A 25,449-nucleotide genomic window follows, 5' to 3' on the forward strand; every position below is an offset into this window, starting at 1 on the left:
TTGAAAAAATATAATTCAATATTTTGCCTAACAAGCTTTTGATTTAACACCTTCTTTAATATTTAAAAACTTACAGTATATAGCATTTGATAAATGTGTTCTTTAACTATTAATTTTAAAGAATATTTCAGTGTAATGTTAAATAACTATAGGCTGAATTATATTATAAAGAATAATAAAGTAATAATTTCCTTAAAAAAATAATAACTCAAATTATAGAATGTAGTATAGGAGTTCCTAGAGATAAGAGTATGCAACAGAAACTGTTGTATATATACAATATTTGCTGCTCACAAGGGGGTCGTAGTTATCTTTTGACATTTGCTAGAGGGGAGGAGACACTTCTAACTTGTGACTTTCTCTTCCGAATAAGATATCTATTAAATAGGATTACATGACATAGCTAGTTTGATGGGCTAGCCTAAACCCCCATTTCTATTGACCTTTAAATTTTAATACTCCTTTTGTCTTTAATATGATATTTGATTTTCTGACACATATTTTTAAGTTTGGCTATATAGTTAAATTATTTTTTTTCAAAAAAATCTTTTTATGAATAAAGTTTTGATCTCATATTTTTATTCAATAAAACAAAATTTAAAAAATAATAATTCTAACTATATAGTCAATCCTCCTAATATGTAAACCAAAAAATCAAACATTATATATTAAAAATAAAAATATAATACTTAAAAATTGTATTTTTTAATCTCAACTGTTTCTCCGATTTTAATTCTTCCGCTTCTTAAAATCAAAATGCATAAGTGCACGTGTATGCGCGCGCACAAGTCGCAACATACGTAATTCCGTATCATTCACTCCTCATGCAAATCCAAATGAAGCCATTAAAATGCCACACAGCCTCCACTTACAGTACAAGCATGAACATGCTCTGTTCCCTTTTTTCAACCTCTGCAAACACCCCGTACCTTCACTCCCTAAATCTCTCTATATAAACCCATAAAACACATTAATATCATTAAACATACTTTATCATGATTTAATTGTTAACCTCAACTACTTACCTAAAACATTCTCACACAATCTAAACTCTAAACCATGCCCTACACAAACAATGTTACAACATTCTCCACCACTAACCTTCTCGGCCGCCACCCCAAAGTCCTCGTCATTCTCGGCGCTACCGGTGCCGGGAAGTCAAAGCTCTCTGTCGATGTAGCGTCGACATTTTTTCCAAACTCCGAGATTATAATTCCGATAAATTCAACTCTATCGCGGCCTCCATATCACCACTAATAAATGACATTGTCTCAGCAACTCGGTGTAACTCACCATCTACTCGGCCAATTTGACCCGGTCAAATCCATGTCCCCATCCGAGTTTAGGTCACTCGGGTCGACTATTATCTCCGGAATTCTCGCCCGCGGCGGTTGCCTATTATTGTAGGTGGGTCTAACTCGCTCATTTACGCTCTTCTCGTAAAACGGTTCGACCCGGATTCGGATGTGTTTAACGGGTCAAAACCCGACCCGGTATCGTCGGAGCTCCGGTACAACTGTTGTTTCATATGGGTCGATGTTTTCTTACCCGTTCTAAACGAGTACCTCAATCAACGAGTTGACTCAATGCTTGACTCGGGAATGGTTGACGAGCTAGACGAGTTTTACCACTCCCCCGAGTTCAACTCAGTGAGTGAGACCGGGTTAAAAAAAGCAATAGGAGTACCCGAATTCAAAAATACCTGACTAATGATTGCACAAAATACGAGGAAGATCTGTACGAGGAGGCAGTTAGGAATGTTAAAGAGAACACGTGTCAGCTAGCGAAGAGACAGATGGGAAAGATCCAACGGTTGAGAGAAGGGAAGTGGGACCTACGTTAGAGTAGACGCAACGACGGCGTTTTTAAGGCGGCTATGGGATTAGATAGCGAAAAAGCAGCGAAAATATGGGGGAGGCAAGTGGTGGAAACAAGCGTGAAGATTGTGAATCGGTTTTTGAAAGATGAATAGGTTTGGCACCCTTTTCGTTACTTCTTGTTTGTTAGATTTTTTATTTCATTTTTTGAGTTTTTGGCTTTTTGCAAATCAGTGTTACCAAGATTTTAATTTTACAAGAACACCTTTTTATATATATACGAGCGGAGTGGGCTTGCACCAGTGCTAAAAATCGGATTGTACTGATAAAAATTGGATTTTTGAAAAATATGGACGGGGATTAGATCTGTTAGCATCGGTTTTGAAAACGGACCAAACTGATCCGAACCGGAATAGATCGAACGGACCGAAATTAGTATTTTACATGTAACAATACTAGCAGGACAACATTCAAATTTAGAGGCTTTCTACGTGTAATAAACACCTGAATTATTATCACTACAAGAAAATAAGGTTAAATACAACTGATTTAAATTCGACCGGTGTTAAATTCGACCGCATGGGGTCGAATCCTTTAGACACGGCTAAATTCGACCGAGACCGGTCGAATTCAAATGGTCGTATTGAAACGGTCGTATTTACAACTAATTTTTACCGAAAATGGTCGAAATTAAAACAGTCGAAATTAAAACGGTCGAATTTAGCCCCTAAATTCAACCAAAAAAAAATTCGGTCGAATTTAGCCCCAATAAAATTGGAGGGGAATTTTCCCGCAAAGTAATTTATTTGGGGCTCCTAAATTCAACCGATTTCAGTCAATTTTTTTTACATAAATTGGCGGGAAATTTTTAAAATTTTTAAAATAAAAGTGAGAGAATGTTCCCGCCTTTTTCGAAGTTATATTTTAATAGAATTCGGTTGTATTTAGAATTTTTCAGAATTTTAATTTTTTATAAAAAATTATTTAAATGTTAGTGAATATTTTGAAATTATGAATATGGGAGAAAATAAAAGTTATCCAAATAAAAAATTTAGTTCTTGAAAAAATAAATTATGCGCTTTAAGAATTTTTCAAATTTCTTTATTTGTTAAAAAAAATAAAATTGATGTTAGTTAGTTGCACTAGTCAAACTAATGCTTGACTTTTAAAATGGCAAACCAAATAAATTATTTTGATCTAAATTTTGGTTATATCACTAATATATATATTTATTGACATCCAAACGGTTGGATCGCTAAAAATATTTTAAAAAAAATCGAAACACCAATTCACGACTGAACACTATGTAGTTGTACTAGTCAAACCGATGTTTGACTTTTAAAATGACAAAATAATCAAAATTATTTTGATCTGAAACTTTTGTGGTAACACTAATATATATATCTATGACAACCATACGGTTGGATCGATGAAAAATATATTTAAAAAAATCAAAACACCAATTCACGACTAAACACTATGTAGTTGTACTAGTCAAACCGATGTTTGACTTTTAAAATGACAAAATAAATTAAATTATTTTGATCTGAAACTTTTGTTGTAAGACTAATATATATATATATATATATATATTAAAATCTATACGGTTGGATCGATGAAAATATTTTTTTAAAAATCAAACACCAATTCACGACTAAACATTATGTAGTTGTACTAGTCAAATTGTTGTATGACTGTTAAAATGGCAAATCAAATAAAATTATTTTGATCTTAAACTTTTGTTGTAACACTAATATATATATCTATTGACATCCATACGGTTGGATCGATGAAAAATATTTTTTAAAAAATCAAAACACCAATTCAGACTAAACATTATGTAGTTGTACTAGTCAAATTGATGTTTGACTGTTAAAATGACAAACCAAATAAAATTATTTTGATCTTAAACTTTTGTTGTAACACTAATATATATATATCTATTGACATCCATATGGTTGGATCGATGAAAAATAGTTTTTAAAAAATCAAAACACCAATTCAGGACTAAACACCAGTTAATTATACTTGTCAAACTGATGCTTGATTTTTAAAATGGCAAACCAAATAAAATTGTTTTGATCTGAAATTTTCGTTATATCACTAATATGTATATCTATTGACATCCGTACGGTTGGATCGATTAATTTTTTTAAAAAAAAATCGAAATGTCAATTCAGGACTAAACACTAGTTAGTTGTATTAGTCAAACTCATGCTTGACTTTTAAAATGGCAAACCAAATATAATTGTTTTGATCTGAAATTTTCGTTATATCACTAATATATATATTTATTGACATCCGTACGGTTGGATCGATGAATTTTTTTTTAAAAAATCGAAATACCAATTCATGAATAAACACTAGTTAATTGTAATAGTCGAAGTGATGCCTGATTTTTTAAATGGCAAACCAAATAAAACTATTTTGATCTGAAATTTTCATTATATCCCTAATATATATATATCTATTGACATCCGTACGGTTGGATCGATGAAAATATTTTTAGAAAAATGGAATCACTAATTCGGGACTAAACACTAGTTAGTAGTATTAGTCAACCTGATGCTTAACTTTTAAAATGATAAACCAAATAAAATTATTTTGATATAAAACTAGTAAAATTATAGTAGTAAATTTTCTAAAAATATATATAATTGTGTAATAAATTTTAAAAATTATACATACTAGTCATGTGTAATTAAAACAATTTTTACTTCCAAAATATATTTTTACCTCATTTTTACCCCGTAGCGATTTAACAATCTAAACTAATAACTCTTTATTTATTTAGAAAAACTAAAGACCTAAAACTAATTCTATTTATTTTGTTTCTTTTTATTCATTTAGAAAATTAATTTGGACCTATCACTAATTTAATTAATATTTTTTTAAATTAAAAGCTACTTATAACTTAAGGCCCAAATTTGAAGCCCAGTAAATCAAATACTAAAAACCCTCGTTCCTTCTTAAAAAATCTCTTCTTGCCTCTGTCTCCCCGCCTCCATCTCTCCGCCTCTCTCTCCCTTTATCCATCTCTTAGTTTTTAACAATCTTTGGCCATGTACCTGCAATGCTTGCATCTCTCTCTCTCTCTCTCTCTCTCTCTCCCTTCCCATGCTCCCTGAGGTAAATCCTTTTTCTCTGAGTAGTGTGTATATGCCTATGTATATGCGGATGCGGAAGTATACGTTACAATAGCAGCGGCATCAACGGTAGTAGTAGCATTATTAACAAATCTCGTCACCGCTGTCAGCGCACACTAGGTGTTTGATGAAATGCCTAGCTGAAAAAAGAAATGATTTTATTGTATTAAAATACTAGTCATCGGATTTTTTGAGCCACCAAAATTGGTTGTGTTGATATAGTTTTTTTATTCATATATTTTTATATATTTGTGCTGTTTAAGTTTCGGATAATTTTTTGTTTGAATTGTTGTTGGTGAAATAATACAAGGAGAAGAGTGATGTTCCGAATGGTGTTCTTGGTGAGGAGGGGGAGAGGCAGACCTTGTCTATGAATAATCTTCTATTTTTTCCTTGTTAACTTCTGAAGTCTAGTACTTGTTCTTATAATTTATAACAATCTTCTCTAATTTGTGTTTATCAGATTCGGCTTATTTACATGCTTGAAGAGTACAACATCTTACGGCAAGAAAAAGAGCAAGAACGCAAGAGGCAGAGAGTCTAAAATTACAGTCTCAGTCATGACCTATATATGGATTGTTTTACGTGAGCATTTTCTCAATCATGATCCATGTACACGTTTGTTCCTCCATTTTAGGACCAGAAGAAGCTGCAAGGGCAGTTAATTACTGAACAGGAAGCAATATTTGGATCAAAACCAAGCCCTATGAAATCTCAGAACCTTAAAAAGGGTGCTAGATATTCATGTGGCGGTGTACCAAGCAGTAGAAGACTTTCACTAGGAGGTGCTATGTTACAAACTCCAAAAGCTAATATGCTTAACTCCATTAAAGGTACTCCAAATACACGTCAGAACAAAAGGAATAAGCGTCCGCACCAGGACAATCGGTTGAATTAAAAAAGGATGATGAAGTTGCTGCTTTAAATTTTTAACTCCTGTCAATATGTAATAGGGAGATGCTGGTGCAAATGTGTTAGTAGGCAAGCAATCTTGGATACTGTTATACAGTGGAAAACAGGAACAATGCATTCCAGCTTCTGTTGGGCTGCGAGTAAACATAGAAGATCATTATGGTTCGGGTTCTCCCATGTAGTTTCCAAGAGGCAGCCTGAATGTGACCCTCATTTGGGGTCGAAATGAGGCAGCCTGAATGTGACCGGAATCTTGTAGTTTCCGGCAATATTTTTTTTTTAAAATTGGTATTTGTTATTTCGACAGCAGACAGTCCAATTTAGGATCATTTTTTCGTCCATATACGGTCGAGTTTAATTTTGGGCGGGCCTTTCAAATTAATTTGAAATTTCAATTTTTTAGGCGGTAGTTTTAAATTTTAAACGAAAATCTTAATTTGACCGTCTTTGGTCGAATTTGGGCGGTCGAATTTAAGCGGTTATATTCATCCGGTCGTAATTAGCCGGTCGAATTTACTTAAATACGACCGAACCTCTAAATTCGACTCGCGGTTGAATTAAGCTAAATTCGACCGATTTTTTCCGGTCGAATTTAGCCTTTTTTCTTGTAGTGTATACTCTAAAATTAAATTCAAGTGTACACCTCTTGCAAGAAATATTAATACTGCAAGATTCTATCAAGCAATTACAACTCAACCAACAAAACAAATCCATGGACTAATCTATAATCCATAATAATAAAATGAATATAAGCTTTTTCATCAAACATAGGCAAATAACGACGTGTGTCACCATCATTATGCATACAATGATACAATTTGAAAAAAAAACTGAATGTATAACACTAATTAAGACTCTAGTCAAAAAATAATACAAAAGAAAAGATTGCAAATCAGCCCCTGGTGCAGCAAGTGAGTAACATTAAAATTGCTTTAAAGAATGATAATCCTGACAACTTTTCATCAACTTTGGATGTTCGTTCCTACTTCCTACTGCATCAAACTGATTTGCCTGCATGATTAAGTATATTAGATGTACCATATAAGTTTGTGTAGATTATAATTATGCAAAAAATGTGAACAAACAATGCAGGGAAATATTGATACTTCAAACAACTAAAATGCTACAATAATAAAAAGAAAGTGAAATCTGAATAGTATCTGTCCCAGTTTTACTGAATACTACATAGACTACATCTCTTCAATTTCATTTGTGACATAAATCGTGTACTCATTAATTCCATTTTTATGCATATCTGTATAGATAAATAAAAAAAGTGAGAAAAAAACATTACATAAATGTAACATACTTATACCATCTTCCAGGTCATCTATCTCTTTTAGTGCTTCCTCGACATTCATGACTTTATCTCTATCATTTTTTACTTTGCGCAAAGCGGTCATAAATAAGACATTGCACTGTCTTTAAATTTAAACCAAATTCACATATAAATATACAAAATGAAGAAAAATATAGTTTTGCTTCACAAATACAGATATAAATATACGACCTTGGGAGTTAGAGAGCTTCTAAATTGATCAAGGGTCTTCCTCCTGTACTAAATGCCGCTTCTAAATTCTATGCTATATTAATTCATTTAGTTGTTACTCAGAACAGTTATAAATGTGTCAAACTAAATGTTACTCACTTAATTATTTTTCGCAGACCTAAGACTATCTCATTGCAGAAGCCAGACAACAAAGGATTAGGTTGTTACGTGCTATAGTCAATAACTTACAAGTTTACGGAGGCAAGACCCAATATAGTTAATTATGTTTAGCAATTATAATTAAGTAAAAGTCTATGCAAACACATCTGCAAACTATATTTAAGTAAAAAAATTAATTGATTAAGTTTAGTGAATGTTTGAACATAGCTTAGCAATTATTATTTTAAAATCTTACAATTATAGACATTCAGACACAGTTCATTTAGTTGTCATCATTCAGACACATTCTCCCCACTTGTACTTACTTCTTAGCATACCCCTGATCCTGAACCATGTTACTTATATTTCAGTTAGAGAAGGAAGAGAATTATTTAGCAATCAGCATTTATAGAATGAAATTGTTGCAGTTAAAATTTAATTATTGCTCAGAGACAAGTTGCAAGAACATATTTTAATTCTGCACTCTAACCTCTAGTATAATTGTAATAACATACATACAATTTATACAATGACACAAATTTCACAATCCCAAATATGATTCACCTCATATGAACAAGTAATTGTAAACATCATATGAAATATAACCCAAGACTATAGCAAGACATTGAGGTTCACTATGTGTATCCTAATACCCAAAATTAGAAAAAAAAACTTACTTCGATAAATTGAAAATTGAAGCTTCGATTTAAAACCCTAAATTCTTATGGTTGTGTATTGTGATTTGATTTTAATACCCTGTGAATGTGATTGATATCCACACTGACGTCAAGAGAAGTCGAGAAAGACTCACAACTCACAAGTCGTTGTATAATAATTGTATTACACTACACATGTTTCTTTTTCTTATTTTTTAGTAATATATATTAAATGGTGAAATATTAAGCTTCCGGTCAAACCGGGTTTTTTTTTTCCGGCTTTCCAGTTTCAGATCGGACCAGACCGAATACAAATTTTTTTCAGATATTAGGACTGTGGACCGACCCTGATCAAATCGGTCTGGTCCGGTTTTTGGACCGATAGACCCGGTCCGGTCCGATTTTCAGCTCTGGACCTTTTTTCTATGCAGCCCTATACACGAGTTTTCAATTTTTGGTGGAGTATTTTAGTGTATATTTTTGACATAGTTGGTTGGATGTGTGTTCTTGAACTTTTGTTAGCTTTAATTGGGAGGGGGCGGGTATAACATCCAAGCCCACAACCAAATGCATACCGGAGCCAACAACCCACCACAGGTCAGTACGAAAAAACTAGCGATTTGGTACACATTGATTGTTTACTTGTATCTATAAATGTCACAAACACTCTTATTCTTATTGATGTAAGATGTTACAAATACCCCCTCTTATAAGATTGACGTCCTCGTCGATCTCACAAACACATATACGAAACCCGGGCAGTGCCTCTACACTTCCGACCGGGCAGAACTCTGATACCATATGTGACAACCCGGGTCAAATCCCGAGCCTTTTTCGAAAACCGGGTCAAGTCCTGATTACGAGTCCGAAATAAGATAAAGCATACTGCCCCTAGTGCAGCCAACTTGGATTACGACAAGCCCACCACAGGCCCCCAAAATATCATGATTTGTTGGTGCAAGTAGTAGTAGCAGTATTTTATCTTATAAACTAAACATAAGTCTCAAATCTCCTCGATGTGGAACAGACAACCCATAAGACCAAGATCGTACCTCTCTAGCCATTATGGGGTAATACCGGCTGGCTTCGTGTCCCCACCTCCGGACCTCTTGCCATTGTGGGATAAAACCATCAGCCTTCGTGTCCCCACCTCCGGCAACTTGACGCATCAAGCTTTTGAGAGTCGGTTCTGATACCATATGTAACATCCAAGTGTTGGGGCTAGAACACGCGTTAATATTCACGCAAGTATACGCGATCGCAAGTAATATAGAATTAATTCTAGTTCGTTCCCACGGGACTGGTTTAGGTTAACTTTAATCAATGTGTCTATGCAACAATGGTATGGTTATTATCCAATGCTAAGACGAATAATAATTTGAGATTGTTTAACTACAATTAACTAAGAGATTATACAAAAGAACATTAAATAAGAAAGTAAAGAGGGTTGAATACTATATGACACAAACATGGGATTCTAATTTCATTAAATACTTCATTCAATAGCCTTTTTTATTCTTAACCTTAGCATGTAATGTTGATGACACTAATCAGATAACATGAAACTGACAAACGCCAGCTTTCATTGTACGAATATTATACTACCAGACATCCACAAAAGAGATAGAAGATGAATAAACACCAATTATATTGAGACCCTATATGTATATAGAATTTGACAACATAACGGTTTAATGCACAAGTTATCTGTTAGATATATTTGAGATATCATGTCTAATATGTTTCATGTTTAGTTTTCAGATCTTAACAAACAGGAAATATCAGTACTTACTGGAATCAGTACTTACTGGAAGTCAGAACTTAAGGATATCAGAACTTAGATTATCAGAAGATAAATATCAGAAGATAGATATCAGAACTTAAGTACGGGAGGACTAACAGTTAAGGAAGGAAGCTGATTTACAGGAAAGAAGATCAAGACTAATACAAAAGAAGATATGCATGGAAAGAGTTAGAAGATAAGAACACTAGTACAAAAATGACTTTTAGCCACGGTCAAAATTGGCATTTAGCGTCGGTTTTTCAGCATGGTATATGCAGGGGAAGCTAAAGGTATATTCTTTTTGCGTCGGGTAATTAGGCGACACTAAAAGTTTTTAGCGTCGGTCAGATGACCGACTCAAAATTGCCATTAACCGACGCTCTTGCTTGGACAACTGTGTCGGTTTATCAAAACACCGACGCTGAAAGTTAATATTAAAGGCGTCGGTTGTTAAAATTGCCGACGCTATATGTTTATGTTAAAGGCGTCAGTCGTTGAAAAAGCCGACGCTATATGTGTATGTTATAGGTGTCGGTTGTTCAATAAAACCGACGCCTAAAGTACTGTAAAAAAAATAAATATTCTTTTCGTTTTTATTGATATCCTGAACCTGCTTTTTACAAATACCAGGTCTCAAGCTATCTTTTCATACACACATTGAACAAAAAGTACGATACATTGAATTTTAAATACAATCAAAATATTTTTGATAAAGTAATAAATGACAACGTGTTCCCAAAAAATATTAATGTTCGTTTGGCATCATCGAATTAGCAATATCGACGTTGAAAAATATAGCAAATCATCATTTAGCTTGGGAGGTCCAACACTCAAGAATCTCAGCAAAGTCCAGCACCTACATAATATAGTCACACATATACAATATTAGTTGGTAATATTTTGGTACATAATTAGCAACATATATAAGATTGTATGTCTCATTTTTCTAGATTTGTCTAAAGTTATTATCGTACCTGATTATAAACATTCGACAATAAAATTTTTTGCCCAAAGCTCTCGAATCTCATTGATTTCCTAAGTATATCTTCTTGAACCAAAACCCTTTCAAATAGAAATGAAAAACAGTATCCACATTCATAATAAGATTGATCAACTCAGTGGATGATGTCAAAATGCTTAAGACCTGGTAAGGTAAAGAACAGAGACATATACGGCGTAAGTAAACGGAAACCACAACCAATAGATTTTGGAATTTAAAAAAAAATAAAAATTAGAAGTAAAACCCCATATATAAGCCTGCCAGAAGTATCCAATCAGTGCCTTCACATTGAAAAACATCTTAATGCAACTATAAAAGAGAAAAAATAGCAAATTAGCATTGAAGATAGCCTTTCCTTAGTTTCTTGTATAATTCAACACAAATAGCTTTCTAGAGTGGTCAATTCAAGTTCAGATGTATCCATTTAGCATATTTACCAAGATCACTGGAGCAAATTACGCTTCTACGTATAGTCTAAGCAAGACCATGGTAGTGCGCTAGCTACAGAACAACCAAATTTATCTTTTACTATTTGTCCTCTTATGTTCTGCTTAGCCAAGAAAAAACAGAACAAATTGACTTGGTCAAGATATATGTATAAGCACCACCTCTTAATCAGCACTCAGTTATTATTATGAAGTCTACCATAGATAGAAATATGATGCTCCACCATACTGTTTAATTCTAACTAGCCTTAGACCACTAAATAGAGAAAAGAAGCTTCGTTGCTGAAACAAATTATAACATCATTTGCATATTTAACAATCAGTACATACACAAAAAGATATGGAACCGATTGAAAACAATCAAACATAAATAGGACACCCTGAATCACAGTATTAAATACATGATATAAATTCTAGTATTCCATGAAAACTGTAATATAACCAGTAGTTAACTGCCTAGGATAATGATACTACTTCCTAACTAATACTAGATCTTACCTCCCAACATATATTATTTTTAAATATTTAGTTATTTTCAGGAGTTAAACAAATTCATAAGTTATTAGCACTTCAAACACTTTTATTTAAGCACCATAAATAAAAACTCAGGGTTTCAATTTCATTCTGCTCCACATTCCCTAAATCATATTCTGTGCAAAATTAGCAACTCCATCTAGTTGTCAATGGTATCTACAGATGTTAAAGTATGTAATATCTACATTTTTATTACTGAACAAACAATCAAGCAACTAACAGAAACAGAAGTGAGAAGATGTAAGATGTGCAACCTTATACTTTCGCAACTGTACTCTGCAATATTCCTAACCAAATCTCAAAGTTTCCTAGTTCAGATTATATTATCTATTGAAGAGTCATTTCTTCGTTGTTACACATCGGCCTGTTTTAGTAAAGAAAAGGTGAATTTAGAATTGAAGCTAAACACTGCAATCTTTTAATTCCTCCTCAAAAGCAGGTTAAAAACCTTCTCCAACACCATTCCTAGTTCATCAGTGTTTTCTAGAAAACAGGCGAACCAATAGTTACCAGTGACTCTGTCCTCCTGGAGAGGGATTACAAGCTTAATACTCTAAATAGGTGTTCAAATACAAACTAAGGCTATACACTATAGCAAAAATATCAATTAGTACTACCAAACCTAAATATACTACAAATTAGATAAGATTACCATAGTTCTAGTGAACCTAATACACGCAATAGTGATTTATAATAATAGAGAAGCTGGTCAGGAAATTAAACCTTTGATACCATCTGTACAATTGCCTCTGTGTCGGTATGGAGAAACTTGTGAGCAAATCCAAGAAAATGCATAACCAAAGAACTATAAAAAAAGATAGTTGATCAACACAAAGCCTTGCCAGGAACTCGAATAGCCACTTGAGAGAGACCGTGAATCCATTTTAGTACCATTACTTGACACCCCAGCAGTTGCATCAAGACCGGAAAAATCTTCAAAGCTAATGTTCCAAGGTTCTATATAGTTAATCCAAAGGGAAAACACTTGAGATGCATTCTTGATAGAAGTCTCCATTGGGAAATATATAAACGTCCTCAATATAAAACGGTACAATGGCCTCTTAATCAACACATTCCATGAACCATTAGAGCGAAGACCCACATCCCCCAACTTAAAAACATCAACACCCCCTGATTTACCCCACCTATGACTCTCAACAGATGCAACCTTATCTGATCCATCAGCGAGGTTCATTGAAACCAAATTAAGATACTTCACAAAGACATTCACAAACTACATTCACTCTTCTGCTCAGCTCCACCTCTCTTAGCTTGTGCAAAAACCGAAATCGAATACGCCCAATTCTCAAACCTAAACCTCTTACTCTCACTACTCGTAACCTTAATCGTCTCAAAACTCTCACTATTCCCCTTACAAACAGGATAATACGCAAACCAAAACATATAATACTCGAAAACATTTAACCTAACTTCATTTAAACAACCAGCATTACTCGAAACCCTACCTCTAAACAACGGACAAAGTTCCGATAAAACACTAACCTCCCTCTCATTACGAAACATAAACCGCATCCACTCCGGTAATCGCTCCATCAGAAACACATACTTAACCTGCGATAAACGATCAGCTGATAAAATCGAAGAAATTAAAACACTATTCGGCGACAAAAAGCTAAAAACTTTACAATTAAGCTCAGAATCATTAGAATTAGTGATTATATCGATCCAACTGTTAGGTTTTCGAGACGAAGAGTCTTCGAAACCGAAGAGTTTTAATCACATATTTATCTATTTATCATATGTATCTCACAATCTTTTTTAATTTGAGTTATGATATATTTGCTAAAGTTAAAAGACTTCCAAAAATAATATTTTTTTTGTTTTTTTATATCGAAATGTTAAATAAAATAAAAGTAATAATATTTCTATGTTGTTGATATTCACACAATATTAAATTTTGTTTACTCCGTTTCAAAAATAAATGTCCACTTTTATGAAAAAAATTGTTTCAAATTAGTTGGCTACTTCAACTTTTCAATTAATACAAAAATAAAAAATTTAAAAGAACACCTTCAGTGTCGTGACATCCCTGGTCCAATTAATTTTTTACTCTAATACTTTTAGCGTCGGTTAAATTAAAGCCCGTAGCATAAAGCAGAAATTTATAGCGTCAGCCAACTAGAAGCCCGTAGCACAAAGCATACTTTTTAGCGTCGGTTGTAAACGGCGACGCCATAAGTACTTTTAAGCGACAGTTACTTATAGAACCGACGCTATTAACACTTTTAGCGTCGGTTAAATTAATAACCAACACCAAATGTCGTGCACATATACCTATTTGTTAACCAAGTTCCTTCGTTAACACATACCTCTAGGATGGCAAATTAATCCAATCTGACGATATTCGATTCGAAACCTGAAATTTTGGTTATACCAAATCCGAAATTTTGATTTTCGATTTGGATTTCAACAACATCGAACCAATACCTGATCCGAAATCCGAAACCTAATCCAAACCCGAAACCCGATTATAATCTGACAAATATATAGTATATTATATGTTGTATTTTAGATCTAAACAAGTATTTTACATATTTTTCTTGTATTATTCGAGTAGTAGTAGATTAATGTCAAGATTGTCACACTTATTTAGTGAATTATAACTCTTTAGTTTAATTTCAAATTTTATTATATAATATGTACTTTTCATATATTTACAACAAAAAATTACTTGGGATAGGAATACTAAATATTATGTCTTTTAATGTGTTTGACTACTTTAATTAATTTATTTTAAATTTAGCTAATATTTAAATGTAATTAATGATGTTTGCATGTATAAATAATATTAAATTTGATTATATTATTTGTAATCTTGGATACCCGAAAAACATCCGATCAAATTCGAAATTCGACGAACTTGAATTTAAATAACTCAAAAATATTTGAATTTGAATTTGAATTTAACAATACACAATACGAATCTGACCATTTCCATCCCCTTACCGTTGTCCTCTTCTCGTCAAAACATCATAATTCATACGGACTTGCTGTTATCAGCACTGCTCTATAGCCGCATCAAATTTTTGAACCAATCCAATTATTTCGAATGGTCTTACTAAAGATATTTGAGTAAATTTAAAATAATAATTATTCTTAAAATTTGAGAATAGAAAATGAATTTCAATTTAATGGTATTTTTTATGATATCTAGCTATACTATTATTATTCTATTATATATATATTATAATAACCGAAATATTAAAATTTTGGTCGTCATTACCTGTTTTTGGTACACGCTCAATTTACCGGATTAGTCTTGTTAAGAAACCAGTCGCTTTAAAACATTACGGTTGTAGAGGAAGGCCCGAACAAGATCTTATATTCTTTAACACTCCCCCTTAATCGTACGATACGTTTCGCTACGATTGACAACAAAAAATACAACCAATTCCAATACTCATACCAATAACAAATACTTAAATTAAATAAATGGGGGTGAGAGGATTCGAAACCGAAACTCTCCCTAAACCGAGCTCTGATACAATGTTAAGAACCAGTCGCTCTAAAATATTAAGGTTGTAGAGGAAGTCCCGAACAAGATCTTATACTTTTTAACAAGCTTTACTCAAATTTTGTTTTTATATGTTTAGATTAATAGGTATACATCTATATTATATTGTAACACACTATATTATAATAGATAAAATATTAAAAGTTTGATCGTCAATACCTATTTTTTGTTATGGGCTAATTTTACCGAATTCTCCTTACATTAATTAAAAGTCTTAATAATAAAATTATAATAGAAAAACAATCAAAATCATATTTAAATAAGAAAGGCTATCTTTCATATTTCTCATTACTAAAACAACTCCTCTAAATATTAGGGTTTTAATAATAGAATTAATAGGAAAAGAATTTGAAAAAATCGAACTAGAACACGTTACATTTTCCATTTCTCGCAACTAAAACAACTACTTCAAATATGACCTGCAAGTTTATTTGATAATATAGAATAGTAATATTAAAACTATTAATAACTATAAAGTTACAATTTTGTTAAAGCTAAAACACATTACTTTTTAAAGCTTATTTTTCTAACATGCCCCACTTTTTTCCAAAAATAATATGGATATATCTATTTAATAAAATAAAATAATAGTCATAAAATTATTATAACAAATTACTATTTCCACTAGAATACACTATCAATTCAAATTAATTGTTTAATATTTTCAATTTAAATTAAATTAAAAATAAATAAATAATATTAAAGAAAGTCCGTGTATTACACGAAATTTAAATTAGTTTTGTATAATGCTTAGTTATAATAAAAATTAATAATTGATAATTGACAAGAATAAGATAATTGTAGAATTTAATAAATCCTACGGGCTCATGCAATTTAAATCGGATTTCGGGAATTTAAATCGAGTTTTGGTTTGTTTCATTGTTTGGTCTAAACTCCAAACCCGAATCAAATTCAACCAGTTCTTGAAAATAAAAATAGACGGAATATAATTTTGATCTTAAATAACTCTAATAAAATTTGATACTACTTATTCAGGATTTCAAAAAGTATTTCCAAAAAATTGAAATATTCAATCAGATCTTATATATTTATAAAAAAAAGCCTCTAATATGATATTCTCTCTGTCCTCCCAAATGTTTATATTTGGGTTGGGCTTGAATTTGAGAAAAATGATAAATTAGTGTAGAAAAGTTAAAAAGGTGAATAAAGTAGTGATGTTGATTAATATTATAGGTATAAAGTGGATATAATGTAGATAAGTAGTGAATGCAGTTATTTTAAAAATTATAAAAACTTTATTATTTTTGAAAAATTTTGAAATGTAAACAATTGAATTGAAATTCAGAAAGAAAAATGTAAACAAATTATAAGATATAAATATGGGCTGATAAAGCTATCTATCAGTAGTTCATAAGATCTCACGGGTTGTTCAACGCCACCAGGTCTTGGGTTGGATCCTCGGATATATCAGGACTTGATAAAAAAAAAGTTCACGAATTCCTGGCTTAGTGGCCCACAGTTATGGCCTGATACCCTGAGATTAGTTGGTGCAATGTAGAATGTTGGAGTAAGACCGGATGAAATCACTTTCCTAGACCACAAGTTTGATGTTGGAAAATGCTTGTTCTCGCTTAATTATTACCATGTGATGATCAACAAATACTCTATCTTAAAGTACTGTGTGGTTGCATTTTGGTAATGTGGTTGTATAATCGATCTTATGGCCACCCTGATCTTTTAGAGTAGGCTATAGTTTTCTTTTGAAGATACAACCTCAAGCAGATATCATATAGAGAGTGGAAAATTTTATGAGTTCAAAGAAACGTAAAACTGGCTGAGTTGGCTTCTATGCAATTAACTGAAATTTAACCAGAAAGACCAGCAAACTATGTCATGCTTTTATTTATATGTATTTGTTCCAGGTCAGAAATTTTCCTTAACGGATACCAAGTGCATATTTTTGCCAGGATGTAGCTCGATAAGTTGATTGACAAGTGGTTGGTTTCTCCTACGATTAGAGGAATCCAAAGACAAATGTACACTAAGCTCTGAGAAACAATACAGATCGTCTTCTTGTTTGTTCTAAAAGACAACTACTAGCGAGGAGACTAATTCTAAAACAGGAACATTAACACTGTCAGAAACTTGAAACTGCTTAAAACACTGCTTTATAAATGATGTTAGTGGTGCATGCATAGTTTCTTGTTTATCTATATGATCATCTTGTAATCTTCTACTATGAATTTAAATGCAATATACAGTCCAGAGCTTAGAGTCAAGGTATTCATATTACTCCTAATACAGAAATATAACGATTGGCCTTTTCAAGTTCTATAAGCGCATAAGGTCTTCACTGTAGCCTACTGTTTCCTTGGTAAGTGCAATTACTTGAGGGGGTGATTCAATAATCTTTGACTCATCGGTGCAAAATAGTGGAATCGGTGTTGGGGTAATGTTGAGTACTTTTCGCGACATCAAGACAATTAGCAGAAAAATGTTATTTTGTTGGTTCCTTTTGGGAATTCCTTCAGTTCTGGCACATTGAATAATTCAAATAATGTTAAGTTACCGCATTTTTTGAAACGTGGTGCTGCACAGATGATTATATTGACAATTTACCAGCTGAGCTAAAACCAGTAATGATATTAACCAGCTTTTGTCTAAACAGGTACAATGACTATTATGACAACAAATAATCAGAATACAGTGTTGCGTAAATTGATCAAATATATTTACAGAGGCAGAATGATATGAGCAGAGCATGCACAAGGTGGAGGATGGTGCTAGTTAATGTAACTTGGGGGATAAATCAGCAGTGCTGTACTGGAGACGCTGTCAACTCTTCCAACTAAAAGATCTTTGTAGAAGAAGCTCACTCCAGCTGAGCAGTCTGAGACAAGTATTCTTTATATTAATAAAAAGAACTATACTAATATAGTTAGTTAAAGGATCCATTGGTATATTTTTGATCAATTTGAGTACAAATGGAGCAATTGGAAAGACGCGCAGATTGCTAAGAATTTTGTGCAAGATATCTGCAGACTAGTTTATCTTAGAATACCTGATCCTTTTAATTCTGGGTTGTAAAAGGTTCACATACATCTTGTTAAAAAGTGTAAGATCTCGTCTAGGTTTTTCCCTAGTATTTTAAAATTTTAGTTCCTCAGCACATCTCATCCTTCTCACGCCCCTCTGAGGTAAAATGCTTGTATGTAGGGCTGTAATTCAGGCTGATCGAGCCGAGTTTCGAGCCGAAATTAATCGAGTCGAGCCCCGAGCCGGCTCGTTTAACTGATCGAGCCTAAACCTCTACCCTACCTTGCGAGCCGCCTGACTCGAATTACAGTCCAACTTCTATGTTTGCTTTAAGATTCATTGTCATAATGCTGTTAAGAATCAGGCTCCCGTCCACTTAAAAAGACAGATTGATTTGATGGGCTTCATCTTTACCTATCACTTTTTGCCAATATTATCAGCACGGCTAGCTGAACATGTATATCCACGGGCGACTCAGCTTTACATCCACAAGTCTCACATGATTGATCGTTAAAAAACCAAACCGATATGCTTTCCTGTTAAAATAAAAATTCAAGTTTATCAGCTTCCATCATCAATGATAATGCAGAAGATATACCTACAAAGATTACAAGCAAAAAGCTACCTAGTTAACACTTAAAAAGGCCTACAAAGATGCCCAACTAAATTTGTCTTCAAGTTCCCATTGAAAATACTTGTAAAAGATGTCCTTAAGAAGAAATTATTAATATTCAGAGGAAAAATTAGTGCAAAATGTCTATTCAGCTTAAAGATAAAATATGTGCTTTCAATTGAGGGCACAGTTGTAGAGCTGTAGCTAGGTAGTAGCAAAACAATACAAGAACTAGTGAAATTTGTAGCACATAATTACGGAAAATACTTAAAATCAATGATGGTTCCTGCTCAGACAAGAATCTATAATTTTTTCCCTAGAATAAATGATAATGAACTATTGTTTTCTCTTAATAGGACGTATAGTATCTTTAGATAAGGTCATAAGGACCTGAATAAACAAAAAATGTAAGTGTGTGAACATTAACTAACAATGAGATGCTACATAAGTCTTTTTACGTTGGTCACTGGTCTGAATATGTAATATTGAAATAGAAGCATAGTATGTAATCACTGATGAACACTTGAGCAGCATGTTTTGTGAGGTTATTTAAGAAAATTCAACGCTTTCGTCAGTACAAGTGAAAAACCAAGTGAAAATGGGCTGTAGATGGTCGATGCACCCGAAAACCCAATCCACTTGCATTCTACAGTTAATTAACTGAATATTGGTCCAAAATATACTACTATATGTTATCATGGGAAAAGAGAGCAGGAAATTTTATGCTGGATGGTTTATTTTAGCGGAGATGGTCAGGACAAAATTATGTTAGTACATCAAAATATGCTGTGCGTTCATGTTAAAAATCATTTTTATAGCTTTTTGAGAAATTTTTCATGCTATAATATGACATCAGTGTGCCCTGGCTTCTAAAATCGGTTTAGGCCCCTAAGTAAAATGCCCCGACTCCTATTTAAGCCCTGATTTAAGAGTTGTTTTTAAAAATTGGGTCAAACTCGGAATTAAATGGGCAAGGCGGTCAAAAATCGGTCCTAGACGATCTAGGCGGAAAATAATTAAAAAATATATTTTTTTAAGTTTTTATGATTTTAATTTATTAATTTCATAATTTCACACAATATCATGTCAATTTCTAATATAAAGTATTGGTAAAAAGTAACAAGTATTCTAATATATTTATTTTCTCACTTAAAATATAAAAGACATATTGTAACTAGTTAAGAAATGTGAATTAAAATATAGTTAATATTGTAAATTAAATAATTAGTAAATTACAAATGTCAAATGTGAAGATATTATTTAATATCATTCTAATTTCTTTTGTCAAACAAAAATTTGATATATTAATCATTATATAATTATAAAAATTAAAAAAAAATATTTATATTCTTGCGATTAATATTCCGATTAATCTGTCTGATTAATCTCCAACTTGTAGATTAATCTCTCGGAGGTACCCTCACCGCCCTGACACGCCTAGCGAATTGTAAAACACTATTCGGACTGACCCATATTTAATATCCTATATTAATATTGTCGATATTATTTTTAACTATGCTAAGTAATCAGTTACATAAAAATCTTAAGCTGATAAAATAAGGTCCTACATAATTTTATATTTTTTAATACTCCCTTCCGAAAGAGGGAGTACTCAAATCCGAGATTCTAGTTCTAACATTTTAAGTTGGCAGAATAATATTAGAACATGATTTTATATTTTTCAACAAAGTAGTTAGAGCATCTCCAACTATGGTCACATTTTACGTAAAAAGTCTATTTGGTAGGATGATATATAGGTATTAGGTAAAAAATATACCCCTCCAACTCTTAAACATGTTAGCAATAATTTTACATATCCACTATCACGTCTTCTATATCTATTGATACTGTATCCATTAGCTAAAATATCCTCATCAGCCTTATTTAAACAACATACTCTATATATTAATATATACATATATTTTTATTACACTTAATATATATATATATTAAAAATTTTATTTTATATTTAATATTTTGAACTTTAATATATTTATTTTAATATACATTGCATATTTGTATAATATACTTATATATTTTATAATAGATATATAAGTAATGTTTATCAATTATGTTTGGTTATATTTAAATATGTTATTATATTTCAATTGTAATATATATTAAAATGCTATTAGAAATTTAATATATTTTCATTGAATATATTATTTATATTTTCACTTGTATTTAACTAAATATATACTAAATTTATTTTAACATATAAAATTTCCATATATATATATGTATATGTAAAAATAATAATAAATATATATATATGTAAAAATAATAATAAAATAATTTTGTTAAATATAGCTAACCATTATAGCTAGTACCACTGGAGTAAAAACTCTTATAAATTCAACAAATTTTTAAAGCTCTTAGTATTCCCTTTTAAACAACTTATTTATACACTTTGAACCAATATAAAAGCCCATTTAAGCTCAAAGACTAGCTTCCCGGACATGCACTAATGCTGTGCTCCAGAGATTGTTTAGGAGAGAAGAGAAAAAAAGGAATGGGAGGAGAACAGAAGGGAAATAGTAGAAGAAAATTAATCAGTGTGTGCTCGCGAGTTTTGGTAAAAAAAAAGATAATGTGAGAGTATTTTTCTAAATCTTCCCAATTTTGTGAAGAATTTTTTAAAGAAAAATTATAGAAAATTTTTATGCTGATCATTTCTCTTTCTCTTACCAAAAAATTCGAAGCACCCCCAGAAAAGAAAATTTAAAAATTATATTTTCTCTTCTATTCTCTCCATTTTCAAACCATGGAGCACAGTGTAAATGACCATCTATATTTATTTTATAATATTTCTTAAGTATTTTTTTCTTAACTACAGTGTTTCTTAAGTTATGTCATGCAATATTTTACAGTTGTCCTGTAGTTTCCTGTTACAAATATATACTGTGCTGCATTCGATTTAATTTCACTTCTTTGGAGCGTGCATTTTTTTGGTACATTTATTTTTACTGTCACTTTAACTCTCATAGATATCCCTAACGTCACTGTCATCTTGAACTTCCATTTTGTCTGTGGCATGCTAAAAATTGCTGTAATTTTCAAGAAAAAGCTTATCAATCCACTCGATTTGACCGTTCTACGACGAAAAGCTGGAAACTCATCTTTAAACTCACACCACTTACAATAAGTTTTCTTATTCATTTGAAAAAATATAATTCAATATTTTGCCTAACAAGCTTTTGATTTAACACCTTCTTTAATATTTAAAAACTTACAGTATATAGCATTTGATAAATGTGTTCTTTAACTATTAATTTTAAAGAATATTTCAGTGTAATGTTAAATAACTATAGGCTGAATTATATTATAAAGAATAATAAAGTAATAATTTCCTTAAAAAAATAATAACTCAAATTATAGAATGTAGTATAGGAGTTCCTAGAGATAAGAGTATGCAACAGAAACTGTTGTATATATACAAGAATATTTGCTGCTCACAAGGGGGTCGTAGTTATCTTTTGACATTTGCTAGAGGGGAGGAGACACTTCTAACTTGTGACTTTCTCTTCCGAATAAGATATCTATTAAATAGGATTACATGACATAGCTAGTTTGATGGGCTAGCCTAAACCCCCATTTCTATTGACCTTTAAATTTTAATACTCCTTTTGTCTTTTAATATATGATATTTGATTTTCTGACACATATTTTTAGGAAGTTTGGCTATATAGTTAAATTATTTTTTTTCAAAAAAATCTTTTTATGAATAAAGTTTTGATCTCATATTTTTATTCAATAAAACAAAATTTAAAAAATAATAATTCTAACTATATAGTCAATCCTCCTAAATATGTAAACCAAAAAATCAAACATTATATATTAAAAATAAAAATATAATACTTAAAAATTGTATTTTTTAATCTCAACTGTTTCTCCGATTTTAATTCTTCCGCTTCTTAAAATACAAAATGCATAAGTGCACGTGTATGCGCGCGCACAAGTCGCAACATACGTAATTCCGTATCATTCACTCCTCATGCAAATCCAAATGAAGCCATTAAAAATGCCACACAGCCTCCACTTACAGTACAAGCATGAACATGCTCTGTTCCCTTTTTTCAACCTCTGCAAACACCCCGTACCTTCACTCCCTAAATCTCTCTATATAAACCCACATAAAACACACATTAATATCATTAAACATACTTTATTCATGATTTAATGTTAACCTCAACTACTTACCTAAAACATTCTCACACAATCTAAACTCTAAACCATGCCCTACACAACAATGTTACAACATTCTCCACCACTACCTTCTCGGCGCCACCCCAAAGTCCTCGTCATTCTCGGCGCTACCGGTGCCGGGAAGTCAAAGCTCTCTGTCGATGTAGCGTCGACATTTTTTCCAAACTCCGAGATTATTAATTCCGATAAAATTCAACTCTATCGCGGCCTCCATATCACCACTAATAAAATGACATTGTCTCAGCAACTCGGTGTAACTCACCATCTACTCGGCCAATTTGACCCGGTCAAATCCATGTCCCCATCCGAGTTTAGGTCACTCGGGTCGACTATTATCTCCGGAATTCTCGCCCGGTGGCGGTTGCCTATTATTGTAGGTGGGTCTAACTCGCTCATTTACGCTCTTCTCGTAAAACGGTTCGACCCGGATTCGGATGTGTTTAACGGGTCAAAACCCGACCCGGTATCGTCGGAGCTCCGGTACAACTGTTGTTTCATATGGGTCAATGTTTTCTTACCCGTTCTAAACGAGTACCTCAATCAACGAGTTGACTCAATGCTTGACTCGGGAATGGTTGACGAGCTAGACGAGTTTTACCACTCCCCCGAGTTCAACTCAGTGAGTGAGACCGGGTTAAAAAAAGCAATAGGAGTACCCGAATTCAAAAAATACCTGACTAATGATTGCACAAAATACGAGGAAGATCTGTACGAGGAGGCAGTTAGGAATGTTAAAGAGAACACGTGTCAGCTAGCGAAGAGACAGATGGGAAAGATCCAACGGTTGAGAGAAGGGAAGTGGGACCTACGTAGAGTAGACGCAACGACGGCGTTTAAGGCGGCTATGGGATTAGATAGCGAAAAAGCAGCGAAAATATGGGGGAGGCAAGTGGTGGAAACAAGCGTGAAGATTGTGAATCGGTTTTTGAAAGATGAATAGGTTTGGCACCCTTTTCGTTACTTCTTGTTTGTTAGATTTTTTATTTCATTTTTTGAGTTTTGGCTTTTTGCAAATCAGTGTTACCAAGATTTTAATTTTACAAGAACACCTTTTTATATATATACGAGCGGAGTGGGCTGCACCAGTGCTAAAAATCGGATTGTACTGATAAAAATTGGATTTTTTGAAAAATATGGACGGGGATTAGATCTGTTAGCATCGGTTTTGAAAACGGACCAAACTGATCCGAACCGGAATAGATCGAACGGACCGAAATTAGTATTTTACATGTAACAATACTAGCAGGACAACATTCAAATTTAGAGGCTTTCTATGTGTAATAAACACCTGAATTATTATCACTACAAGAAAATAAGGTTAAATACAACTGATTTAAATTCGACCGGTGTTAAATTCGACCGCATGGGGTCGAATCCTTTAGACACGGCTAAATTCGACCGAGACCGGTCGAATTCAAATGGTCGTATTGAAACGGTCGTATTTACAACTAATTTTTACCGAAAATGGTCGAAATTAAAACAGTCGAAATTAAAACGGTCGAATTTAGCCCCTAAATTCAACCAAAAAAAAATTCGGTCGAATTTAGCCCCAATAAAAATTGGAGGGAATTTTCCCGCAAAGTAATTTATTTGGGGCTCCTAAATTCAACCGATTTCAGTCAATTTTTTTACATAAATTGGCGGGAAATTTTTAAAATTTTTAAAATAAAAGTGAGAGAATGTTCCCGCCTTTTTCGAAGTTATATTTTAATAGAATTCGGTTGTATTTAGAATTTTTCAGAATTTTAATTTTTTATAAAAAATTATTTAAATGTTAGTGAATATTTTGAAATTATGAATATGGGAGAAAATAAAAGTTATCCAAATAAAAAATTTAGTTCTTGAAAAAATAAATTATGCGCTTTAAGAATTTTCAAATTTCTTTATTTGTTAAAAAAAATAAAATTGATGTTAGTTAGTTGCACTAGTCAAACTAATGCTTGACTTTTAAAATGGCAAACCAAATAAAATTATTTTGATCTAAAATTTTGGTTATATCACTAATATATATATTTATTGACATCCAAACGGTTGGATCGCTAAAAATATTTTAAAAAAAAATCGAAACACCAATTCACGACTGAACACTATGTAGTTGTACTAGTCAAACCGATGTTTGACTTTTAAAATGACAAAATAATCAAAATTATTTTGAT

The 25,449-nt window shown here is 32.3% G+C and overlaps 1 protein-coding gene, 1 long non-coding RNA gene and 2 pseudogenes across 2 annotated transcripts; 3 read left to right on the top strand and 1 right to left on the bottom strand.

Annotated features, from left to right (window-relative positions):
• The first annotated feature begins 1,059 nt into the window (after window positions 1–1,059).
• LOC141703809 (adenylate isopentenyltransferase-like) lies at window positions 1,060–1,972 on the top strand (annotated as a pseudogene).
• Window positions 1,973–4,767: 2,795 nt separating this feature from the next.
• On the top strand, window positions 4,768–6,233 carry LOC141703806 (uncharacterized). The gene is made up of 2 exons (XR_012567694.1): window positions 4,768–4,946; window positions 5,427–6,233. It is a non-coding gene; the product is annotated as an uncharacterized LOC141703806 (long non-coding RNA).
• Window positions 6,234–10,767: 4,534 nt separating this feature from the next.
• On the bottom strand, window positions 10,768–14,233 carry LOC141703808 (uncharacterized; annotated as a pseudogene).
• Window positions 14,234–22,983: 8,750 nt separating this feature from the next.
• On the top strand, window positions 22,984–24,515 carry LOC141703810 (adenylate isopentenyltransferase-like). Its single transcript, XM_074507241.1, has one exon. It carries the CDS (start codon window positions 23,322–23,324, stop codon window positions 24,231–24,233), a length of 912 nt encoding a protein of 303 aa, XP_074363342.1. The 5' UTR covers window positions 22,984–23,321; the 3' UTR covers window positions 24,234–24,515.
• Window positions 24,516–25,449: the final 934 nt, after the last annotated feature.

The sequence above is a fragment of the Apium graveolens genome, unplaced genomic scaffold (assembly GCF_009905375.1).
Source record: "Apium graveolens cultivar Ventura unplaced genomic scaffold, ASM990537v1 ctg7109, whole genome shotgun sequence".
NCBI lineage: Eukaryota > Viridiplantae > Streptophyta > Magnoliopsida > Apiales > Apiaceae > Apium > Apium graveolens.